Source organism: Zeugodacus cucurbitae, chromosome 2 (genome assembly GCF_028554725.1).
Source record: "Zeugodacus cucurbitae isolate PBARC_wt_2022May chromosome 2, idZeuCucr1.2, whole genome shotgun sequence".
Taxonomy (NCBI): domain Eukaryota; kingdom Metazoa; phylum Arthropoda; class Insecta; order Diptera; family Tephritidae; genus Zeugodacus; species Zeugodacus cucurbitae.
Window position 1 is genome coordinate 78,602,560 of NC_071667.1, and position 14,959 is coordinate 78,617,518.

At 36.0% G+C, this 14,959-nt stretch overlaps 1 protein-coding gene across 1 annotated transcript; it reads right to left on the reverse strand.

Annotated features, from left to right (window-relative positions):
- Positions 1 to 12,052: 12,052 nt before the first annotated feature.
- Positions 12,053 to 14,266, reverse strand: LOC105213331 (putative gustatory receptor 93c). The gene is made up of 2 exons (XM_054233108.1): positions 13,107 to 14,266; positions 12,053 to 13,008 (listed from the first exon to the last, which is right to left on the reverse strand). The coding sequence occupies exons 1-2, from the start codon at positions 14,211 to 14,213 to the stop codon at positions 12,853 to 12,855; spliced, it is 1,263 nt and encodes a 420-aa protein (XP_054089083.1). The 5' UTR covers positions 14,214 to 14,266; the 3' UTR covers positions 12,053 to 12,852.
- Positions 14,267 to 14,959: the final 693 nt, after the last annotated feature.

Sequence of the window (14,959 nt, forward strand, 5' to 3'; positions counted from 1 at the left end):
AAAGTTATTCTGTCATATGCACGATTCAGTACATCTCTAATTTGACGATTTGGTGATGGCATATGAATTTCAATGCTTCAATGTAAATGTCACCGTTCATTGAAAAATCTGAATTCTCTGTTGCCACTTGCCAATTTACGACTTTTCCAAAATGTTTTTTTTTTATAGATAGATTGAAAAAAAAATGTATGGAAAAAAGTCACTTTTTGGAATTTTACAATTTTCCGACTAAACTTTCCAAGATCCATAACGAACAACCTTTGAACATTTCATCAAGAATGATCCAACCGTTCTCGATCCTTTCGCAGCGCAAGGAACGGAGGCCCTCAAAGATAAATAATTTCCCCGTTTTTACACATTTACCACTGCTTCTTCGCTCCTGATGATATATAGCCTATAGCCTTCCTCGATAAATGGACTATCCAACATAAAAAGAATTATTCAATTCGAACCAGTAGTTTCGGAGATTAGCGCGTTCAAGCAAACAAACAAACAAACTTTTCAGCTTTATAATATTAGTATAGATTTGGACTATTTTTGAATCAATCGCGATTTGTTTTCTCACATATTACTTTACCTACCATACATAAAATTGTTAGGTGGAAGCATGCTATCAGTATTCCTACAGGGTCCACATGATCCTGTGCATATTTTTAGATTTTTTGTTGTTTTTTTCTGTTTCTGGTGTGTTGCCCAGTAGTCCGCGTTGGTATGCCATGGTATGATATGTTGTTTAAGGGCATGCCGCTTGCCACGTACAATGTGCTACTGTGTAATCATTATGATTATCTTTCGCTTCACATTTGAGTAACGAGATTTTTCATCTTCAGTAAAAAACAACAAATGAAGATTTCGTATTCAGCACCAACTTATATGTTTTTTTTCAGAAACCTCTTGCAGTTAAAGACACAAAAACCAAAAAAAAAATATGAAAAATACTACAACAGATACCCTGCATTGCAGAAGCGCATGTTGTGTTGCATTGGCGCGTTGCAGAAGCACCCGACTTGCGGTCCGACACTTGACTTCTGTGCAACGCAAAGAATTTGGTAGGCTCTGTGTCTTTCTGCAGAAAAAGAAGTGCAGAAAAATGAACAATAGCTTCGGCAAGTCATTCGCCATTGGTTTTATTTTTGGTCAAGCTAAAGCGTACGGTGGCGCTATTTCGAGTTGGAGTGCAAAGAAATTTGAAGGTTAAGTATTAGGTGTTGATATTGAAGTTATAGTATTTCATGGTAATCATAATTGTCTATCTGTGTTATAGAAAATAATAGTCATAAAGGTGAAAGAGGTAAATGAAGTCGTCCTTGTAGATGCACTATTAAGAGACCTTACCTTCTAAGAGCCTATATTAATTCGAAATTTATATATATTTTTTAGGGAAGAGCAGTGGGTCGGACTCTAAAAAACCAAAAAAAAAGCCCGTTATGAATTATTGAATATTTTTTTTGTTAAATTCTACTCGAGATTGGATCTATTGGTCCTGACGATGATAGAAGACCACTAGAAACATAACCATTTTACCCTGAAAATTTATAATATGTAGATCAATATAAACATTCATTGGACTTCGGGTCTATGTAATTGGAACAACTACTTTCGTTGAGATGGTTTTGGGGATTATTCATCAGGAGATACGATAGGCCAACGTCGACAAATACTTTTAAAGATGATATCGACGTGAAAAATTATATCTGTGATTGGCGTTATGGAACCTTTGGATGTCTGCTGAAGAAGAGAAACCAGAGGAGCTGTGAGACCTTTTTTATTTCGGAAGGAATAAGCGGAAATTGACTTAGCTTTTCTTAATATTTTAACTTAACAAAATTTCTCGAGGTCACCGTAAAAATACTTCGACTTATGTCTTAAAATTGGGAGGAAAATACAGAAGTTGGAAAGAGAATTAGTAAAAAATTATTTGATTTAATTTTCCTGGTGTTTTTTATAGGTTCTTCACGGAACACATTTACATGGAAGAAATATATTGTAACTCGTTAGCGTTAAAAAAAACGCTTCAAATGAAGAACGAAGCACTTAAAGCATTAAGTAAGAAGAAGTAATGGAAAAACTGTTCATTATGTAAACCCCAAATTTCATAGATATAATCTTGTAATTTAAAGTAATCAATTTAATGGAAATTACTTTCATATCTGACTACCACAATAAATAGTGATAGAACTGTAGTAGACTTGCTGCTACTGTCTTGACTCCGTCCCAAATCTGAAGACTCATCTCATCGATATATCGCAACCGTAAGAAGACTGTGCAATCATAAAAAACCAATATAATTTTCTAGTTTTCCACAACACCCTAAGACATTTCGGCCCAATGTGCAGCAGTTGGACCCACACACACACACATATATACCCATGCAACGTCGTTGGCTTGCTAAATACAAGTGTGACTACTGTTTTTTCTTCCAACGTTGCCTGATTGTTTTTTGTGGCCATTTAAACGTACTTTAGTGTAATTGCGTTTACGCGACGCTTCTGCTCACCATTGTTGATGACAGTGGTCGTGGCACCAACAGCAAAAGCAACAGTGCTGGCTGCGAATGGTACTTGGCAGTAGCAATTCCATTTTCACTACAAACTGCGACTGACCTATAATTACCTGAGGCTACTGTAAAAAACAATCATGAGAGTTACACAACTGCACAAACTACAACAAACACACATACACCTTTAGGTATATATATGTATATATGTATGTATGTCTGTGTTGAGTGTTTTTTCTTGCTTCCGTCACGCACTCATCCTCTGCGCCGAGGTAACCTCCTTCGCCGCCAACAACAACACGCGCAGTCAACTTCTTGGAGGCAACACTTGTAAGCTAGGTTTTGGCCGCTTCTTCATCATTTGGATGCTGTGGCTAACTAATCTGCGAGAGCATTTAAGCGCAACACGCGAACTTTGCAATCAAGCGTTTGCTAGCACACAGACAAACATACATATGCAACAACAAAAACATATATAAATACAGATTTCTACAAGTCTTACGCTTACAAGCCACGCACAAATTTTCTACCAACAAAAACAAAAAACTAAAAATACAAAAGCGAAATAAGCACAAATGGTGTAACGTAAAAATATTTATAGACTTTTTTGTGCACAACATATAATTGCATGGGCTGTAGCTCATTAGTCAAGGGCGGATATAATGCTTGACTATGAATTAAGTCTGAAACAAATTTGATTTATACTTTCAATCATTCATTGCATTAGTCAACAACAAATAAAAAGTATACATTTTTTGTCTGTGTATATTTGATAGTAGTAGTTCTCCAGCTCTAACTTTGCGTTTCACCTAATTCTCAGCACAAATAGATTTCTTCCGCATGCAAAAAAAGGCGTTGAATTAATTTGCTTAATCAATGATTCGAGAGCAGTTTCATATATAGTAGCTGTAAAGCTTTCTATGGGCAATTGCAAATTCTTCAAATCAATTGGAAGAAATTCTAATTTGTGCTTTGAGTAGCTAATCATTACAATTTCTTCGCTGACCTTTTATTGAAATCTTCCGCCAGGTTTGAACTCAGCGGAATGACCCACAATTAAAAGGTCATTTTGATTTTTCTGGAGTGTGTAATATCTGTGGAACTACTACAACATATTCGGAAGATAATTCGAGTAATCAAATTGTAAGTTACTCTCATTCATAACGATGAAAAAAATTTGACAGCATCGTTTTTATTCACTCTCAATCAAATTAAGTAGTACTTCTATTCGTTATAGGATGTTTGACAGCTAATTAGCAGCAGCTTTCAACGGCTACAGATAGAGTAGACAGATTCTTTTATATTGAGTTCACAACTGTATAAATTTTTTGTTGCATTCGTATGTAAATTTTTAATACATTTTACAGACTTTAATAGATAATAGGTTTTCCCAACTTTTTATAGAACACCCAAATAACCCTGTTCAGATAGCATCAACTGGTTTCAGTGAATTGACACACAAATTGTTATTCTTAAAACCATTGTCCATCAATGATCATATCTAGCATTTCTCATAGGTAGGTATCCAAAATGTTTTTAATAGCGTTTTAAGAAGAAACACACCCCGAAATTTCAGATGGACAAAATGGAGATGGAGCTCATCATCATCCATCCTGGTTTGGACTCCTTTTGTGGCGGTTCATCACGATTCAATCGTTTTTGCTTGATGTTGCTGAAAGTGTACCAATTTGTATCACCAGTAACCATACGCTTCTGAAATGGATCGATTTTATGGCGATTGAGCAGCGCTTCGCAGATGAAAATTCGGTCCATGAGTTTTTTTTGCATTAACTCGCGTAAACCCAAAAATCGCTCTTCCATTTTGTAACCATCCTTATTTAAATGGTTCCATAAAATTTTTTGTGCAGTAATTAGTTCCTGATCATTCAAAACAGGGATGACGTGATGGACGGACACGACGATGTCCATTATTCCATCGATATTTTCGACAATGGTCTTCCAGAGCGTTGATCATTTTTGACATCAAAATTACTGGAACGAAATCTGCAAAACAAGCAATCGCATAAATGTTTGATAAGTTTTTTGAACCGAATCTTCTACAACAGAGATACAGATTATTACAAATTACTAAAAATTTATAAACTTAAAATTCTCGAATCCTCCTCAAGACACATAAAACATTTCATTCATATAGGTTCAGCCATTTAGGAGGAGTTCAGTGACATACATGTATGTATATGATTGGCGTTGGAACCGATTAGCCGGTTATAGCCGAATCGATGAGAGCGCGCCACACCTCTCTTTCCTTCGCAGTTCGGCACCAGTTGGAGATTCCAAGTGTAACCAGATCGCTCTCCACCTAGTCCCTCCAATGGAGTGGAAGCCTTCCCCTTCCTCGGCTTCCTCCGGCGGCTACTGCATCGAACACTTTCAAAGCCGGAGTGTTTTCGTCTATTCGGACAACATGACATAGCCAGCGTAGCCGCACTCTTTTTATTCGCTGAACTATGTTAATGTCGTTTTATAACTCTTCTGCGCAAAATTTTTCACTCGAAAACTCCTACTGTCGTCTCATCTGATGTTGACATCGTTCACGCTTCTGCACCATAAAGCAGGACGGGAATGATAAGCGCCTTATAGAGTTTGATTTTGGTTCGTCGAGGGAGGACTTAACTTTTCAATTGCCTACTCAGTTCAAAGTCGCACCTGTTGGCAAAAGTGATTCTGCGCTAGATTTCGAGGCTGACATTGTTGGTATTATTGGTGCTGGTTCCCAGGTATACGAAATTATCGACGACGTCGAAGTTATGACTGTCAATAGTGACGTGGGAGCCAAGACGCCATAGTTCATGACAGGAGATATTTCGTCTTGTCCTCATTCACCTCCAGACCCATTCGCTTCGCTTCCTTATCCAGACGGGAAAAAGCAGAACAAACGGCGCGGTTGTTGCTTCCGATGATATCAATATCATATATACATACGTACAGAAAATTTATATATATAAAGACTAGACAATATTAATTAGTTGTATGTCATACACGTTTAAAATCACCTATAAAACTCTCAAAATTATTCATTAAAGTTGAATATTTCCAAGCTTCAAATTTTGAATAATTTTATATTTGCCGTAGAAATCCGGGTGTTCTGCTATAACAAATTTTTACCATTCCTTCACACTTATTTTCCTTTCCAAGCACTTCTAATTACCGTACACAAATAACCGTTATAATTTCAATTAAAGTGCATAACGATTTTTTGGCCAAATTTTCCCAAGCTCAGCAGCGAAGTGCTGCACTTGACTTTGAAATAATATGTAAATTAGTTTGCACAATATTTTATGCTAAAGCATTAAAATCAGCTTCTTATACGTATCGTGTTATTCTTGCGATAAATGCAGAGTGCATAAAATTTATGCATTTCCACAATGACCACAAGTACGAGGGCAACAAAAGACGGACACCGGCAAAACACTTGTTCCGATGGATCAGCTTATATTGCGACCTATATTTGCATATAATTAGCATTTGTAATAGGTTAACCAACATGTAGTGGAGGGTCATACACACATAAATACATAAGTATATACAAACACACTAAGAACTAGAATGTTGTTGTAGCAAACAAACAAACATCGACACACTCACACACACACACACAACTTCATTAGGTTATGCCTTATGACCACTTAGACCGTTAAATGCTCACTTTGTGGCAATTGTGGCTATTCGGAGAATAGTGGTTACTACCGACTACATACCTGTCTATATATATTTTACTACTATTTCATACATACAAACACACATACATACGCGCATGCCAATAAACATATGTGCGTATGTGTGTTTGTTGGAATAGAGTCTATTGGCATTAAGTGTTTTAAGAACCATACTGAAATGGGCATTAAAAAGAAAATGCAATCATAAACAAAGTTGTACATAGATTGTAAACGGCTTTTTCGGTAGCTATTTTTATCTTACTTCAATATGTAATATGTTTGTATGTAAGTATGCATCTGAATTCATATGTTTGAGTTTTGTAGTAGTACTTAGTTTTTTATGAAGTTTTAATTATATGTGCACACACATATACATATATACACTACCTCTGAATATCAGCAAGTGCGTTCATAAAACTTTGAATCATTTTTGTTGTATTTTGAGAGCACTTTCTTCATGGCACTTAGAGATAGTTAAGGTAATGTATTGTTTGATCATTCTTATACGCATGAAATACGTGATAAAGATCGAAAATGTTAGAGCAAATGTTTGCCTCTAATTAAGAGGAGCATATCGCACTAATTTTGGCCTATAAAAGCACTTGAAGTCAATTCAAGTACCAAGAATAGACGGCTAGTGCGCTTAGGTACCGTTTGGCCAACATCTGCTTACAGAGATAGATGCATAAATATTAACTTTAGTTTAATATACCCTTCACAGGTGCATTTCTTTTAGTAACTATGTGTTTAAGCAAATCTAAAGACGTCAGAAAAAGTAAGTAAAAAAAGAAAACATTTTACTAATCCTTTTTAGCCGGGTTGTTTGCTAGAAACATTAAGCTTATATAGTTAACCGATCTGAACGATTTCTTCGGAGATTTCATTATTACCTTAAGCAGTAATCCATGTCAAATTTCGTGAAGATACTACGACAAATGCGAAAGTTTTCCATACAAGCCCTTGATTCCGATCGTTCGGTTTGTATGGCAGCTAGATGATATAGTGGTCCGATATCGGCAGTTCCGACAGATGAGCAGCTTCTTAAAGAGAAAATAACATCTGCAAAATTTCAAAACGATATCTTAAAAACTGAAGGACTAGTTCGTATATATACAGACAGGCAGACAGACAGACAGGCAGACAGACAGACAGGCAGACAGACAGACAGGCTAAATCGACTCAGTTCAACATACTAATCATTTATATATGTACTTTACAGGGCCTCCGACGCTTCCTTCTGGGTGTTACAAACTTTGTGACAAACTTAATGGGCCTAATCATTGAATCCGCAGCGAATTCGATTTCGATACGATAAAGATTTTCGATCGTAAATGTTCATGCAATCATTGATTACGTCGATAAACTGCTTTACCACAAAGTGAGAACGTAAAACTGATTTATCGACAAATGCGATAAATTTGAAAAAGTGTCTGTGGTTTTTGCTTTATTCACAAAAAATTAAAACTGACATTTAACTATTGAGAAATTTCTTTCATAAAAATATTTAATTCTCCTGAGGCTATTTGAGAAAATTCTTTCGCTATTTCGAGTGGTCAACTTTATATCGCTTTTAAACATTTTTAATTGATTTTTGTTAGTCCGTTTTTGTCTCTCGTCTCTAAAATACCCATTTAAAACATGATTTAGTCCGTCATCAGTAATTGTTTACATAAAAACTTCCAAATGGTTTATTTCTTTTACATTTCCGCAACTCATTCACCAACGGATAGATTTCGAACAAAATGTTCGATTTTGCGGATTTAATGATTTCGTAATTAGCAGCGTAATGTTTTTTTTTGAGTCGGTAAGTAAGTTCAATGTGATCGTAAATTTTATTTTCGATACGGATTCAATGATTCCAACGTAAAAATTTTCGATCGAATCGAACCATTTTTCGATCGTAACGGATTCAATGATTAGGCCCAATATACACTGTTCAGGGTATAATTAGTAAGGTAAAATTAGTAATTGTTAAATCTGGCTGTAGTTTAAATATAGTTGGATATTTTTACTCAAATGTCACTGAAAGCCAAACCATAATTGTATATACATACAGTTTTGAACCTTTTGTGAACGTTGCTGGCTTATTCAGTTTAGGTGAAACAACATTTGAGTATCGAAATTGAAAAAAAAAAATCGGAAAATGTATTATTTGTAAGCTTAAATCTCAAATATATTTCATGTATGTATGTATAGTATAAGTCGAACGAGAGCAAGACAAATTATCTGGAGGCAGTGGCGGATTCACGGGGGGGTAGGGGTTTTTTTGGTGTTAAAACACCCCCTAAACTCAGAGAAAAATATATGTTTGTTGATATGGGTTTGGAATGAGGTTATTGATCAAAAAAATCACATCAAATTATAAGCAATTATAATAAGTTACAAGATTTTTGTTGTTATTCATATAATTCGAACTTTCTCTACATTTGTACAAGCAGTGTCGCTGAAGCTCAGTGATTAATTGAGGATTACACGGGATCTCACATTCCATGTTATATTTTCCTTGGTTTTTGAAAGATTTCTTCTAGTATTGACAGATCAATATCCATATGAATATTCCTTGATGCTAGACCATTAAGACTATATTGACCTGTCGTGTTTCGTAAATAGTATTTCGTAGGTTTTAATTCTCTTTAAACTTGAAAAACTTCTTTCCGGTGAAATCTTGAAAACATTCCCAAAAGACGTTTTGTTCACTGCTTCTAAAGCTTTGAGAGCATTTCGAAAATGCTTCCTTGAAGTTCGCTGTTTCCACCTTTTCACCTCCGCAAGAAAGTTTTGTTCTGAACAGTTGAGCACCCTTTCATAAAAAGAAAATATTTCTCGAGCTTTTTTAGCGTCAAATTTGTACTTTGGGAAAAATACAAAAAAAAAACAAAAAACGTGTCCTATAATAACTGAATTTTCGCGAGGTTATATTAAAACTACGTTGAGTAATAAAACTTTAACCCCCCCCCCCCAAAAAAAAAAAAAAAAATTCTGGATCCGCCACTGTCTGGAACCAACATACAAAGATTCTTCATAGCTTGGGCACTACGTCACTGTTGGCAGATATCAATTTTAAAGGACTTTGTCGAACTCAGAACCAGCTGAAATACAACCAACTGTCTAAGCCAAAAAAATTACGCTCTTTAAGGATCTTATCATTTTATCATCATTACTTGAAACATTCGACAGAATTGTTCTCCGCAAGATGTTTGGAGCTGTGCGTGAGCAAAGAGTACCGATGTAAATGGAACCAAACTTTATGAGCTCTACGGCGTCATGAATACAGTTAAGCACATAAAAATTCAGCGATTGATTCAGGTTGGACCATGTCGTACGCATGGAAGACGATGCTCAAGCGAAATGGTTCATGAATTTTATGTTCTCGAACAAGAATTGACGCTTATAGTCAGTATAGTTAAAATAAAACGATTTAGCTCGAATATGCAGCATTTTGTTAGATATTTATACCCTGAACAGACAGGATATATATAGTTTGTCACGATGTTTGTAACACTCAGAAGGAAGCGTCGGAGACCCTATAAAGTATATATATAAATGATCAGTATGTTGGGCTGAGTCGATTTAGCCATGTCCGTCTGTATATATACGAACTAGTCCTTCAGTTTTTAAGATATCGTTTTGAAATTTTGCAGATGTTATTTTCTCTTCAAGAAGCAGCTCATTTGTCGGAACTGCCGATATCGGATCACTATAGCATATAGCTGCCATACAAACTGAACGATCGGAATCAAGGGCTTGTATGGAAAACTTCCGTATTTTAATATATATCTTCACGAAAGTTGGTGTGAGTTATTGTTCATAGAAATAATTTAATCTCCGAAAAAATTGTTCAGATCGGTTCACTATCGCATATAGCTGCTATACAAACTGAACGATCGGAATCAAGGTCTTGTATGGAAAACTTCCGCATTTGACGCGGTATCTTCACGAAATTTGACATGGATTACTGCTTAGGGTAATAATGTAATCTCCGAAGAAATCGTTCAGATCGGTTAACTATATAACCTTAATGTTTCTAGCAAACAACCCGGCTAAAAGGTATTAGTAAAATGTTTTCTTTTTATACTCTCGCAACAAATGTTGCTAAAGAGAGTATTATAGTTTTGTTCACATAACGGTTGTTTGTAACACCCAAAACTAAACGAGTTAGATATAGGGTTATATATACCAAAGTGACCAGGGTGAAAGAGTGGAGTTCAAATCCGAGTGTCTGTCTGTCCGTCCGCCCGTCCGTCTGTGCAAGCTGTAACTTGAGTAAAAATTAAGATATCTTGATGAAACTTGGCACACTTATTTCTTGGCACCATAGGAATGAGCAAAATCGGAGCACTGCCACGCCCACAAAATGGCGAAAACCGAAAACACATAAAGTGCCATAACTAGGCCATAAATAAAGCTATGGAAATAAAATTTGGTATGAAGGATCGCACTATAAAGGGGCATATTTGGATGTAACTTTTTTGGGGAAGTGGGCGTGGCCCCGCCCCCTACTAAGTTTTTTGTACATATCTCGCAAGCCAATAGAGCTATATAAACCAAACTTTCGTCAGTCGTTTTTTTTAGCCACTTCCTAATACAGTCCAAAAATGAAAGAAATAGGATCATAACCACGCCCACCTCCCATACAAAAGTTAAGTTGAAAATTACTAAAAGTGGGTTAACTCACTAACGAAAAACGTCAGAAACACTAAATTTCACAGAAGAAATGGCAGATGAAAGCTGCACTCAGATTTTTTTACAAAATGGAAAATGGGCGTGGCGTCGCTCACTTATGGGTCAAAAACCATATCTCAGGAACTACTCGACCGATTTCAATGAAACTTGGTTTGTAATAGTTTCCTTACATCCCACTGATATGTTGTGAAAATAGGCCAAATCGCTTCACAACCACGCCTACTTCATATATACCAGAACTTTGAAGACAATCTGAATCGTTTACTTTACAATATATAAAGTAAGTACAAGTGAAGATATCGATGCAGAACTTTGCACAAATACTATGTTAATAGTGTGGCAGCCCCATTCTAAAAATCGCCGAAATCGGACCATAGGTTTTTAAGGCCCCATATATCGAACACGAGGACCTCGGGGCTTCTAACCTAATATTATGGTTTCCAACTTTCAATGGACTTTATACAATATATATGACGAATATGTGGGTCAAATTGTGTATTATATAATATAAATAAAGTTATATATATAAATTGCGAGAGTATAAAATGTTCGGTTACACCCGAACTTAGCCCTTCCTTAATTGTTTCTTTTTTTTTCATTTTGAATAAACTCGTGTTGGCAAAAAAACTGCGACTGTCAATTTTCACAAGCTTCTCTTGAGGATAAATTTTCGCAAGCCAAATCATTCACCATAGACTGGATATGTATCCCGGCGTTGTACTGATGGAACACAATCTTTTCCGATTGGCTAAATCTGGTCATTTCTGGGTGACTGGTACTTTTAGATGGTCCAATTATCACGCCTTATTTAAATGGTAACAGAATCATTTAACTTTCTCTTTCGTTACTTGAAGCATGTTTGATAAGAAAAATTAAAACTATCATCTCAAATCAATTTTGGAAAGAATTTCTTTTATTATATTCAAGTGTCTAACAAATAAATGCATTCGTGCAATACATTTGGTATATGTAAGTACATACATATGAATAGGTAAGTAATTACTTTTACTTGATTACAAAGTCAAATATTGTTGTTGTTGCTGTAAGTAATTAAAACTTTGACCAAATTTAGTAATTATGAGAACAAACGGCTGCTTGCCGCGAAGCATTGCATGCATTGCAACACTGGCTAACAAACACACATACACATACATATATGTACATAAGCAAGTACATATGTATATGAAAGCCGTATTAAAACTACAAATATGTGAGATGTTTAAGTATTTTAAAGTAATGTACAATAAATAATAAAAAAGCAAGGCGTTGGTCAACATTCGACTTACCATTTGTGGCAAGTAGCATGACAATTGTTTGTATATACGAGTATATATAGTTGGTAATATGTTTCTATATATGCATGTATGTACTTCACTGGTATGTGCCATGAAATTGTGCAACAACGTGTCTCAACTGTTTCCCATCGGATTTTCACAGACAACCGGCCACACCGTCACGGCTGCTACGTAGGTTGTACGATAATGTGGCACAGATGTGGGCAACGGAACGCTCTATTAACCGCAATTTTTGGACACGATACGGTCGCGTAGAATAATTCAAGCGACTACTAGGATTGCAAAAGCGTTGAATTATTATTATTATTATTGTTGTTGTTGTTGTACACATGCAATTTAACGTTTTCCTCGCATGCAAGTAAGTCACACGAACCGAAAAACGCCTCAGCCGGAGAGACAGGTGGACCTTGTTCGCAGTTGAGAGGGATGGTGATTGAACGATTTCGCCAGGTGATTATGCCACTTGACTCGAGGGTTCAAATCACATCCATAATTTTATGTATGTGCTAGTAATATTTATTTATATTCTGTAATTGTTGTAATTATATATTCGGTTATTTTCGTAGGTGTGCGTGACGCGAACCCCAGAATACTTGTTTGTGTTTCGCACGGAATACGGTTGCTAACCGCAACGGTACCGCAATTGGCGCTTACAGCGAGTCATAACGATCCGCATGGTTGCATTTTCGTGTGTCAATATTTACTGTTGGTTTAATTTCGTATTTTGGAGTATATAGGTTAAATAGGTTACGGAGGCCGAGAGAAACATAACCAAAATATCGCTGGAAATGTCGAAGAAACCCAAAACGTTCGGTTTGAACTCGTACAAATTCATGCGATTGATGAATATTTCAACCTGAAAATGATTTAAGCGTACAAAAAAACATTATAGAATATATTAGAAGAAATTTTAAGATGTCAGGTTGCAGATATTTGTTACTTCAAAAGCAATGCGATATAACTTAGAAAACTTACACTTCGATTCCACTCGGTATCACCGCCCATATACACCGAATCCAAACTCAATTTATTAGCACCCAGTCCACCCTGTACAGCTGAATATGCCGACAAAATCATGATGAGCACTTCGATAATGATTTGAATGCAAAAAACCACGGCGTCCCAATCGAAAACCTGGACCACCGTGTGCAAATACAAAATGCTGTACATAATCGTCGTAAGCAGACTGAAGTCGAACATGAGGGCGAATAATATTTGAAAGCGTATATTTTGATGAAAAGTCGTTGCCACCTGATAGATATCATTATAAATGCTCGCACAGTTATTCAGCTCTCTGGTCAAACGTATGAGCTTACGCGCATAACGTTGTGAACAATACGATTTGTTACGTCTCAGCACATAATCCAAACTTCGGGCGCGCGGTAAGAGATCCTCACGCATATAACGGTTCATATAAGTGTAGAGTGAACCAACACACATATAACCGATACTCACTATGTGCAGACTCAGAACTATGCCAATTTCGAGGTAGAGTTTTATCACCACCACCGCGAACTCCCGCCAATCCGTGTAGTCCAAGATTACCAGAAAACCCCAGGCAGCATTCAGAACACAAATATTTATGATTAGCAGTGATGTAAGCTGTTGCAAACCCATTACTTGTTGTTGTGGATCTAAGGCTTGGGCTCGTCGGAAGATGCATAGGAAATAGTTAATGTTGTGGGCGAATTTTTCTCCCCATAGCAGAAAAGAAATGCTCATAATAACGGAACCGCTGGCCATCAGATTAGTCTGTAGGAATGTGATGAGATTGTAGAAGTGATCGGCGGTATACCACATCATAAGTGTGCCATAAATATAACCGATGGCTCCTAACATTCGCAAAATGCCGAAAAACCATTTGTACCACTTGCATTGTTTAACGGTATATATTTTAGTATTAGAACTGTAACTGGATAATGTTTCGTATGCTTCTTCATTCGGCGTTTTGCGATAAGTAAAAGCACAGACGCCACATAATCGCGCGTAATAGAAAAATGATAGCAACATTACTTTTACCGTTGCGGCTCTCCAATTTATGGCTCTCAAATTGATGGCCATTTTGCTTTATAATAAAATTTAGTTGTAACTTCGGGAATGTTATAATTGGTAATGCCTACTGTTATTGGTAACGAAATGAGTTTAAGCTCTTATCATTTTCAAATCGAATGTCATGAACTAATAAATACATACAAACATCTGAAAATGTTTTCATAAAATTAGGCATATCGAATTCAAATATATGCGTGGGGGTATGTCGTCTGTATTATTTGTGTATCACAAAAACCATTTAACTTGTTTACTCAATGATTTTCATATTATATAAATGAAAACATAAACTCATTAGCTAATAATATGAAACGAAAATGTTTATATTATGACGTCACATGCACGCTATGTCGTCAAGGTACTATGTATAATTTTTGAATGGGCATTGATGGGTTATCTGACATATGGAAGTACTACCTATAAGTTCTATGCCGATGCAGAATTTTTTTTGATGTTACGAGAAAATTTTTCATTGGAGAGAAAATTTGTTACCGGTTACCGAATATCGTTGAATATTGGATTCTTTGGTGTTTTAGTCTAAATCATTAATTTAATTAAGATATCTCAAAGATTGACGATATTGTGAGTAAAAAGTCGGTCTGAGGCACTGAAGTCCTCGTTATCTGGAGCCTATAATTATCTGGAGTAATATAATGATGGTAAGAAAATACCTAATTTTGTTAGAATTGATCAAGTTTACTGCTGAGATATGACTCTCATGTCGCATGCAACCCTATTGTACCATCTTTGCAGTAAAA

Coding starts and splice junctions, on each gene's coding strand:
- LOC105213331 (XM_054233108.1), bottom strand. CDS start 14,213: ATGGCCATCAATTTGAGAGCCATAAATTGGAGAGCCGCAACGGTAAAA. Junction 13,009..13,106: donor TAAGTTTTCTAAGTTATATC/GCATTGCTTTTG, acceptor AATCATTTTCAG/GTTGAAATATTCATCAATCG.